We start from the raw sequence: 11,547 nt of genomic DNA on the forward strand, positions 1-11,547 counted from the left end.
GACCTCGGATCACCCCAATGTCCACAGAGCAGCAAGCTAAATAGAACTGTGGTCGCACGTCAGTTGGATGCCCTGCACAGACTTCCTCCTTGTAACTGCTCTTTGTTGACACTTTGAGCTGAAGGTGTTATTACAGCCGTTAATTAAACCATAAAAACTAATAAGTGTTATGCTCTTGATAGCGACGGTTATCTCTCTGGAATTGGAATTTTACTTTGAGTAATTATGTTTGTTTTCTAAGCAAGAGAAAGAAGCTAAGGAGTGTCTTATTGGACAAAACTTTACAGCACTTTTTAGATGTAATATTTGTAGAACTAAACCCACAATCACCTGAAATAAAGAGCCCATAAAGGCGTCAGGACAGGTGGAGAGAAGCACATGGGGCATTGTGCGATTGATTATTTGTGACCAAAAGTGTTAGGTCCCGTTTGCAACAACTAAGTAGGAAATATGTTGTTTTGATGGAAAAAAGTACACTACCTGTAACAGTTTTTCCTCTGACTCTCGCGTCGTATTCCACTGAACAGGAGCATTCACTTCAAACTTTGCCTTCATGTCTCCGAGCCACATCCTTTAGAAGTCCTCACAGCAGAGAAAAAGTAGATGCTCCCGCATCTTTGTGTCCATTCCATTAAACACCCGAATTATCCCTCATGTATGCCTCAGCTTCACGCTCCAGTCCCACACACACTTCTGCGCTGCTTATACTTTCATACTGTATCTCAACAGCTTTTCAAATTGAGTATTTGAGTGATGATTAACTTAACAAAACAGACTTTAATTAATATCCCACAATGAACTTTATTATTATAAGACTATAGGCTAATTGCCAGAGCCATGGATCTTAACCCCCCAATGTTGAAGCCTTGTATCCTATGTGAATATAATATGAATATTATATAAACTTTTACTAATAAAATAATGAAACACATTTGAATACGAGGAAAGCAGATCTCACATGATGTGTGTAATCATTAAAGCAACAATATTCCTGCTTTAGATACAGCCTGGCCAACTTAAAGATGCCTTTAGCCCTAAAGATTAACAACATCTAATTCAGATCAACACAAACTGATACAGAAGTGTGATGTGTCATCCATAAATATGATACATTTATGGGCCAGTCGACTATTTAACACGTGGCCACTTAAGGACACTCAGTTGTTTTATGTCATTAAAATGAATCTAAACATTGCATATTAACATGAAAAGTCCATAACACTTCAAATACAGCAATACATAGTCGCTGTTTTGAATGAATAAGAAAAATGTGAAATATGACTTTTGAATGGTTGAAAGTCTTAAAAATGACACCCATAAAAGGACAAAATCCATTGGAATTTCATGTTCACAAGATTCAGCCTTAATACAGCACAGCAGGTTTATACATGTATAACTTGGCATTTTGTAAATAATTTATGCTGTCATGTATCGATACATGTATTCAAAAGAAGTCCATCACAGTACAGTATACTGCTGTATAAATATTTTGAGAATCTAATCACCTATAAACCTCTGCAGACCGCTGTGGTGTCTGAGGACAACAAACATAACATTACACCAACTATAAATAATACACAATAATACACGTTTCTATTCCTTAAGCAGAGTATAGTTGCAGTCTTTGGCCTGTTGCACATTTGAAGTAGTAGAATAACATTACTTTAGAATAATATGACTCAAGTAGAAAGAGTAATGTCTCCAGTATCAGAGTAAAAAACGTATTTGAGACTGAATGTAAAAAACATTTAAATCTGATTCTGATTTGAGTTAATTGGACAGACAAAACATAAAAGAATGCACAGATGCTGGTATTTCCAAAGAATAGACAGAACAAATACATAAACTAAGTCATATCTGAAGTAGAGGTGGGTGCGATTCCAAATTGTGTCAAACTGTTGTGAACATATCGAAACATCTGGCCCTCAGGAAGATTTAGTTGAACAGCTCTACGCTACAGTTCATGCACTTTATCATCTGTTTAGACCTTTACCTGTTAAATTAGTGTTGTCCAGGTGGATACGAACAATCAATGCCATATATTTAGAAGAATATCTGCATACCTGTCACATTCTCCACATTCTAATCAGTTTACTGTGGAAGTGTGTGTTGTGCTTTCTACAACCGCACAAAGGTCAACACAAAGGTCGTTCGGCCCTCCACTATTTCACATGGTGCCTTGCATTTGCGGTGGTTATGTTGTCTTAAAAAGTATACACAGGCACATGCTTCATTTTGTCATCATTCATCTGGAGCAGACACAGCAGCAGAGTGTAAGGCTTGGGATGATTCAATAGGTCCCTGTCTCCTCAGGCACAGATTTAACGGCAGCCTCCTGGGCAGTGCAGCGCTTCAGTTATGTAAACTGGCCCAGGTTTGGAACAAGTCAACCGTCAGGATTTTGCATGGTCGCCAAGCCCCTGCAGCTGTGGATGCAAAGAGGCTGCGCTGGCTGTGCTGCAGTCACAGTGAACACACACACACACACACACACACATGTATTATTGAAAAAAAAAATATATTGTTATTTGAGTAATGTTGGCTGTAGTTATGTTTTAAATAAAATCATAATTCCAATGCATACTGTGGTTGTGTCCTGGAGAAGACAATTCAAGCAGCTTGCTTGTATGAATGGGGCGTGTGGCTGGTGGCCTCAGGGCATCTGTGACTACCAGAGTAGAAGTGAAAGATCTTATGAAGCCTCTTTGAGTATTCCAAAAAGCTTTAAATAAATCCAATGCATATATGTTCATCTTAGTTTAGCTGCAGAACAAGCATAGTATGTTCTTTTAACCTCTTCCCTGCTGTAACCAACATATCAATCTAACAGATGTGACATACACAAATAGCAGCCCCTGCGGCCGTGTCAGTTCAGTGTGAGGGCTGTCACCTGTGGAGCCCTGCGTCACATGACTTAAGATGTGTTGGGATTCAAATGTCTCATTTGTTTGTCTTTGTTTGGACAGAGCCGTTTCTCATGGCTGTGACACAGCTCCATGTAGGACATGACTCTGAAGGGCTCTTCATTTGCCTCTGCAGCTCAGCTCTTTTGTGTTTCCACGGTGATGGGCAGCTGGTCCCCTCAGAGCTGCCCATGTGTGGCTCAGGGCCCTCCACAGGCCAGGGCTGTGCACAGTGAAGAGCACTCCACTGTAAGATGTAGAGCTGCAGCAGAATTTACTGACATCTGACAAAGAATAGTTCGACAAATATTCACTTCCATTTGTTTAAGTGAATATACAGAATAATGCAAACAAAATATTGTTTCAACACTTACACAATAACTTGTTTAAAGTGGCCCACAAATGTGGCCGTAATCTTCTTACCATATATTTAGAACTGATGATATTCACACATTTGAGTTCTGTTCTAGTGCAAACCCTGAGCTGGAGTCACATTATATGCAAATTAAGCTGCTTGTATTATTCAGTCACAGAAGTAAACAATCATTAGCAGATACAATTAAAGTGCTGCGCTGTGCCAGGAGGTGATGCATGAGGCAAGTATGGCAGCTATGAAGCTGAATTCTAGTAACAACAGGCTGCAGAGCTGTGAGTCAGCTCCGATTGTTCAGAGCCAAGGAGCATGAGATGGAATCTTATTGGAGGGTGAGGTCCACCGCGCGAAACACGGCATGTCCATCAAATATGTCAGAACATCAGCCAAACTCACGCTGCAGGCCTGAAGTCAAGAGGGATCCTCCTCACCTGTGTTTGACAAAACGGGTCAGAGTTCAAGGTGCACAAACACTCAAGCAATACATTTTGTATGTGATATATATTGCAGGCCATTATCATCATATGGTGATGGCCCTGGAATATATAAAGACCTGTTTGACAGGGTGTGTCAAACAGACAGTTTATCCCATTAACAATGGACCTACCTTTAGAATGATTTGAATGAAATGCTATTCACTGCTGATAAATCAAAAAATGTCGTATGTTTGCTTCTTCAAACTTTCATACTACTATATGAAATAAAGTACTCCTGTAACTCTAGTACTTCGAGAACTATAGAGCGCCATAACTGTATACACATTGAACTATTACTAACATTAGTTCCTGGTTTATTTGGATTGATACAATACTGAGATAGCCAAAGATACTGACAAGGAGAAAGTGTCGGTACGTTTGTCTCGTTTGAGTATCTTATCACACGTGAAATAGTTTTGCATGTCTTAAATACACACATTCTCAAATAACCTGACATAACCCCAGGGAAGACAAGTGAAAGGCTCACACTGAAGAAAATACAGAAACTTTTAAGAAAATGAAAACACAACCAAAAAAATGGAGACACACAACCCTCTTTTCCCCTCAGTCCCAGTAATGTAGCTGGTTGTAGAAGGAAGGGCATCTGGCGTAAAAATGTGCCAAATTACCATGTGTTGACAAAAAAGCCCTTTAATGTGTCCAACCACTAATGTATTCCAATCCCTGAGGAGTCGTAGCACAACAATGTGGCCAGTAAAAATATATATGTCGTTATTTGTTTAGGGCTGTGGAATGAATCAGCAGCATTTAATGGGGTCAAATGCAGAGAACACATTTACCTACAGGGACAATAAAGGCTAATCTAGTCTAAAGGATCTGTGGTTATTACACCCAACAATTACATAATCAAGAAAAAACAATTGTTTGCACCAAGTGTGTTTTGAGCACACTGGCAGTGTGTCAGAAACAGAAACGTTCCTTATTTCATTTAATTCTGTTGGTTCTCTTCATTCTTTAAAAACTTGCAGATACACAGAGAGCGTAAATACTTGCTTGAATTGATTAGATTTTTAAAATAATATAGTTTAAACAATCACACAAAATTACAAACACATGATTATAGGTGTTTCTTCCATAAATAATATAGTTCTTTTACACCTATGATATATATCTTATCATCAAAAGCAACATCAAAAGCAACACACATATTTGAGGACCATATATTTTATTATCATTATTATTATATTATTTAATTATTATAGGCTTCATTTCTGTCACAAAAACGATGTCTCCTTTGGGGAAAGTAAGTGTCTAAGATGTATTGCAGTTGAATTTGAATTTGAATTAGAGAATCGTCAAGTTCTTTTCAAACAACATAAACATCTTTTTATGTCTAAAAGCTGCTAATCCTGTATTTAGACCTCTACAAACATGTTCTGAAATACAGTTGAAATTTCATTTTTTTCCTCAGATGTTAATGGACATTTTAAAAATATGAAATTTTAACTGAATCAAACTATTAAAATATAAATTGCAAATCTAATCGTAATCCCAATGTTTGACTGAAAAACTGCACTTAGATAATTTGCCATAATTACTCAGCTCTAAATAAAAGTAATTCTGATTCTTCAAGTTTTTCACTACAAAACTTGTACGCAGTTTTCTGAATATCCTTTTTCCATGATTGAATGTGGACATTTTTGCGGCGGGCGGTGCTGCGGCCCACCTTTCATCGGCCGGCGTCTCAGCGTGTTCTGCTCTGACACATGTCGTCAGCGATGGGCTCTGGGAGTGTGCCGCCGCGTCTGTTTGTTTTACAGATTAAGACCACGCTGAACCCCAAACCCCGCATACTGCACTCAACCCAGGCAACAAGCCCAACACAAGTCCATCTGATTATACAAGACGATGCAGTATTTACCTTTTTTTGAGTACTGCAAACGCTCAACATTGAAGCCCTTTATTTAGGGCTATCATTACACATTCATGGATTACTACAAAATTGCCGATTGGACGTAGTGTGGCCGTGGAGACATCGGAGAACATGCAAATCCCACACGGGAAGGCTTGGTCTGATCTAGGAACCAAACCTAGAACCTTCTTGTTGAGGCAAGTGTCCAAGTGTCCAGAAGGGAATATCATCTCTGGACAAATATCATCCCCGTCTGCTCATCAGCTCCGCAAAGTCACAATTCAAATCAGAGCAAATCCCACCATTTCATCCCGCACTGACTTTCAAAACATGTCCAGCAGAACGTCACAGGACACAATCCCTTAAAGTCGTGGACAAACAAAGCACAATTTGAGTGAGCCTTTTCCCTGCCTGGTTATTGGTTATTCCTGTCGCTCGGGTTGCATTTGAGGATTAAGATGATGGCGGATATTTTGCATGCTGAAATCACAGGACAGGCTTTGTCTGGACAACATTTACATCTCTTAACACAGCTGGCCGGGCCAACCACTGGCACAAAGCAAACAAGGAAGCCGGGTGGAAAAACAACTCCCAGGTTAAGTTACCACTAAAGAGGGCTTTTAGTGTTGAACGTCCAAACAGCATGCTCCATTTTCAATTTTTTTTAAATAAACTGAGGTCGACTTTGAATATGGAGAGTTAATGATGGTGGACAGTTTCATTCAATAAAAGACTGCAAGGAAGAAAGTCACTTTTGAGGGAAAAAGTAAAAAATCTTAAGAACCTTAAGAAAGGTTTTCTATCAGTTTGAAAGAAATGCTACATGAATTGTGAATAGAAAGGTGAGAAAGGGCTTTATTTGTTTTTGGGTGTGGATGGTAAGATCTAGGCAAAATACCAAAGCACTTCTGGATTTACAGTACATGATGATTGAGTATTTACCCAAGAACTAGAGAATCAGTGATTCACTATCAGTTTGGAGCAATATATTCTTACCAATGAAACACAGCATGAATGTGTAAGAAATATTTTATCTTGAGGTAATCTTACTTTAAACATAGTGCCTCTGATCAAAGTACATTTTCATATTACAAGCAAACTGTCTCATGATGTATTTTACCCTTTGAACTGCTAACTGTTGTTTGTTTTCATGTAATATTTTTAATGTTTAAAGCATGTAGTGAGGGAGTGAGTGGAGTAGTCCACAATAGGCCCTTAAAGCAGAGGTATGTCTGGAGCATGTGACGACCAAGGGGGTGTGGCCCTTAGGTGTCTGCAGGTATTACACTGGAGTCAAGCCCAGGTGAGTCATTGTGTCACATACCTGCAGCGCAGCACATGGCTCTGGCTCTCTGAGAGGAGACGGACTGCAACCGCATACGAACCTGAACAGCTCCAAATACTGCTGCTGCTGGACCTGCCCCGAGTGGACTGAAGATCTCTTTGTGTTGGATCTACATTCCTTTTGATTAAGACGAACATTGAACTATTGGACTTCTCCAGCAGATTTCACAGTAGGGGAACTTTTGGTTGTATTATTTGAAATTGTGGCCAAAATGACAATGCCAGTGGTGAAATCGGAGAAGGGCTCTCCAGTGGACAGTAGTTTGTCAGGGTCCAACAGTTCTTCACAGAATGAGGAGCAGACCAGAGGACGCAGGAGGAAGAGGCCCCTGCAGAGAGGCAAGCCCCCCTACAGCTACATCGCCCTCATCTCCATGGCCATTGCCAACTCGCCCGACCGGAAACTCACCTTAGGAGGCATCTACAAGTTCATCACAGAGCGCTTCCCTTTTTACAAAGATAATTCAAAGAAATGGCAGAACTCAATTCGCCACAACTTGACCCTAAATGATTGCTTTGTGAAGATTCCCAGGGAGCCCGGGAGGCCGGGGAAAGGCAACTACTGGGGCCTTGACCCAAACGCTGAGGACATGTTTGAAAGCGGCAGCTTCCTGAGGCGCAGGAAACGGTTCAAGCGATGTGATGTGAGCACATATAACTCCTATATGCATGAGAGCGCAGTCTTCTCCCCTATTCATGTGGCTCGCACAGCCTACACAAACTCTCTCTACAGCAACATGACGGTCAGTCCGTCCTACAGCCAGCAACTGCCATCTGCCTACTACCCCTCCTCATCGCCTCCAGGCTTTGGACCTGCTCAGAGCCGCATGTTCAGCATCAATAACATCATGGCACACTCAGGTCCAACCGGTATGCTCCCGGGGCAGGGGTCAGAGGTGATGCAACAGCCCGGCCGCAGCTTCAGTCCCGAGGGGCTGCCGAACGGCCCCAGTCCCTGCAGCCTAGGAGCAGCGGCCTTCCAGAGCCCGTCGTGTGGCGGGGCAGTGTCCAGCCGTTCCTCAGCTCACTCAGGCTTCTACTCCAGTCCCACCCCTCACCATGGCCCCCAGGGCTCCTACACACAGTGCTACCCCAGTCATGGCTATGCTGCTGCAGGACGCCTCCACTCCTCTGACAGCATGGAGCATTACGACCGGATCTCCCCTGTGCAGCTGGGCTCGTTCTCCCAGTACAACGGCTCTGCTCCCATCCCCAACAGCAGTGGTTATCTACGGCACCCCACATATGCAGGGAACATGGACCGGTTTGTGCCTGCGATATAACACCTAAACCAGACATTACAGACTTTGTGGTCCCTCGGAGCCAACATTAGCACACAAACATCATTCTTATTCCTCTAGTCTCTGTGAAATGACTCAACTGTGATATGCCACCGTCTTTACCAGCCATCTTCTTCTACAGTATCAGGGTTTGCCGACTATGCACTAGTCTCTTGTGAAAATGTTTTTAGAATTGAAATGACATGTGTGTTAATATTATTGCCATTATGGTGAGCTTTTAAATGACAATAATTTGTATAAAATATTGTGCTTTGTGGTTAAAGGTTTTGCAAGGCTTAAATTGTATGAAGAATGTAGATTTTTGTTTGTATGTACTTGCCAAATGAAACCGCCTGTTAGGATGTAAGATGAACTATTTAGCACTTATTTTTTTGCAAATAAAAATAAATTATTCATCCCAATATCCGTGTTAGGTTTTGTCTTCCAACATATCTCATGTTTAACCATGTTGGAGAACTGTTGGTCCGTCTCAGCTCAGCAGGTCTGAAGTGCCGTCTGGAGCCGTGGCATTAGTTTCCATTATCATGTCCAGACATCAGGAGCGCACTTAAACGCACGCTTAATCTACCATGTACGCACGCTTAATCTACCATGTACGTCCACTAATCAGGAGAACTAATTCAGCTGTAACTGGATATTGTGAGTGAAGTGGCGAGACCTTCGTTTAACAAAAGGACAAACGGTTACAGCGTGTTTGTACAACTGGCAAGATGAGACTGGACGAAAGAAGTCTCATTACGGAGAAGACACTTGATTTGGAGATCACAACAAAAAAAGCCATTGTTGACAGACACGACTTGAGCAAATTAAGAGCTGAATAGCTGCTAATTTTTGTTGAGCGTCTCAGCTATTTTGATATAATCCATAAAATCAAGGTATTTAGAGTACAAAGGGAAAGTATATTTAATTTATTTAGATTACAGTTGATTTAGAATGGCGAGTAATCATGAATATGCAATTTTAGGTTACAAAATAACAGATTTTGTGAAAGTTTTGTAAAATGTTAGCAGTTTAAAACCACAGAGTAACATTAACAGTCTGCTTATGACTCGTCAGTAGTTGCAGGCAACATGTTTTATTTGACAATAAAGTGAAAATATTCTACAAATATTTTAACTAAAATCAACAGGTATAAAAGACAGAATACATAAATACAACATTGAAAAATTAGCCAACATATTCTATAAGCTGCTGAAGTTGTTCACAATTTTTCAAACTCGGAGGCAAACACAGCAGGGTCTACAAAAGGGAAAAGAACAACAAATAACTTTAAAATATTCAATAATAATAAACGTAAAATGTTTGTACGATCAATTTAAAATTATAAATATATAACATATTTTTTAAAAAGCTTACCTCTCTGACTTTATTGATTATGCTGCTTAACATCTGAAGCTCCTTGTCGCTCTTCTGCTGATTAACCTGGTAGATGTTTTGCTATAAAAACACAAGAGAACATGCTTATTAATAAAATACATTTCCCCCCAACATTTCTGTGCAATTTAATAGAAAACTTACATGTCTTTTTGCCCTTTCCAGAAGTTTTTGTCGAGCCTGTTCCTCGGCCTGAAGACTCATCTTTAGCTTCTCCATCTACAATATTGATCAAATTTAATACATACACAGTAGATGCACTTTTTTATTTTTCAAATGACTTGTCCATGAGCGTAATCGTCACACCTCCATCAATAAACCAATCTTCTCGTCCATGAAGTCCGTTGCCAACTGCCCATTGCTTTTCCTCAGCTCGTCGTGCAGAAACTGAGCCTCGGACTTGGACTGTTGCAGAGAACGCCGCAGCCCGTACAGCTCTTTACGCAGTTCCTAGAAAACGGCAGGCGCGTTTACAGAGACGGCACAATTGTTATTTTAAAACAGGGTGAAAGAAAATGCAAATGATTGACCAAACGCCTACATTATTGTCAGCCTTGTGTTTGTTAAGCATCTCCTGAATCTCGCTCATCTCCGTCACCAACTTCGACACCGTTTTTTCCCCCTGCGATGAGACCACGCGTCATCATTAAAGTTCAGTATCATGCTTTGTGTAACTTGTCTTTAGATATAGCTGCATGTTGACCTGGGCCTTCTGTTGCAGGCTCACGTTGGCCTTCTCGAGCCGAGCTTTGAGCCGGTTCAGTTCAAACTGGAGCTCCGACACTTCGGTCCGACGAGTGCAGTTTGCGTGCTCCAGCTCCCTCTGCAGGCGGCATCTGGAATAACGCAGTTGCGAGAACTATTTGTATGCACATTTTAATATGACGCACAGCAGTTAGAACAATAAGGCGAGGGCAAAAGTTGTAAAAAAAACACACACACACAAACAAATGCCTAATGTGTTGTTGCAGACCTGTTTTTGGTTGCAAGACAGTCAACTTTAGTCTAAAGAACTCACATGGCGTCTTGTCGCTCCTTCAGCAGGGCGTCCTTGCGTTTCTGCGACAAGGCCAGAGTGTTTCTGAGCTCTGTGACTGTGGCGTCCAGCCCGGCCAGCAGCTCCAACACACTGCTCTGCTCCTCCTCCTGCTGCACACGCTCTGGGGTCCATTTCTTCGGCGTGACCGCGGTGATCCGGGTGAAGGCGCTGCTCTCGCTGAACACGAGGTCAGACTGGGCCTCCGCTGCATCTGAGGGGGGACGAGAGCGGATCGTAGCGGTTACGTCACGTCACAATTTGTAGTAACAGAACGGCAGAAAGGTTTTAAAGTCAGCAAATTGGATTAAAGACGAGTAGAGACGTTTGCACTGCCATTTTTAATCTGAAGGAGCAGGAATTTACGCTGCCCTAAACCCTAGATTAGCCCTGCCCTAGATTAGCCCTGAAACCGCCCCGACTTTGTTTACCTGCTAATCTAGTTTCAGGTTGTTCTCCGCCAGGCTCCGCCTCACAGCTGTTGAGAACCTGCTCAGCATTTGACCGGCTTGACCTCTGCCGTGCTTCGAGGATGCATTGGATAATAAAGTAACCCGCCATTTCAGTCCAAAGAAGCATTTTCTTTTTGATCGCAAGAATTGCCTCCTGCACCGCTTCCAAACTGCACCTCACCTTCTTCAAACGAGTGGCCTACAGATTACGACGGCTGGATGATTGTAAACCAGAATTCGAATTCCATCTTTTGTTATGTGTTCTTTAGTTTCGATGAGGTATAATTAATACTACACGAGCAGATCAACAAAGTCAGAGCGGGTTGTAACTCTTCCCTCGGGGCACGACTGATTTAGCAAAAGGCAGCATAAATTCAGACTTCACAGTGCAGAACTAGCTTTGAAACCTTTTCTC

The 11,547-nt window shown here is 41.5% G+C and overlaps 2 protein-coding genes across 2 annotated transcripts; one reads left to right on the top strand and one right to left on the bottom strand.

The window, feature by feature from the left end:
* Nucleotides 1-6,943: 6,943 nt before the first annotated feature.
* Nucleotides 6,944-8,617, top strand: foxe1 (forkhead box E1). Its single transcript, XM_072463808.1, has one exon. It carries the CDS (start codon nt 7,182-7,184, stop codon nt 8,250-8,252), a length of 1,071 nt encoding a protein of 356 aa, XP_072319909.1. The 5' UTR covers nt 6,944-7,181; the 3' UTR covers nt 8,253-8,617.
* A 777-nt stretch (nt 8,618-9,394) lies between these two features.
* On the bottom strand, nt 9,395-11,241 carry LOC140378013 (sperm-associated antigen 5-like). Its single transcript, XM_072463643.1, has 8 exons — nt 11,112-11,241; nt 10,663-10,894; nt 10,348-10,480; nt 10,186-10,266; nt 9,951-10,094; nt 9,789-9,863; nt 9,627-9,707; nt 9,395-9,509 (listed from the first exon to the last, which is right to left on the bottom strand). The coding sequence occupies exons 1-8, from the start codon at nt 11,239-11,241 to the stop codon at nt 9,438-9,440; spliced, it is 948 nt and encodes a 315-aa protein (XP_072319744.1). The 3' UTR covers nt 9,395-9,437.
* Between the last annotated feature and the right edge of the window lie 306 nt (nt 11,242-11,547).

This window comes from Eucyclogobius newberryi, unplaced genomic scaffold, assembly GCF_026437365.1.
Source record: "Eucyclogobius newberryi isolate DKJ021-1_F unplaced genomic scaffold, fEucNew1.0.hap1 SCAF_4, whole genome shotgun sequence".
Lineage (NCBI taxonomy): Eukaryota > Metazoa > Chordata > Actinopteri > Gobiiformes > Gobiidae > Eucyclogobius > Eucyclogobius newberryi.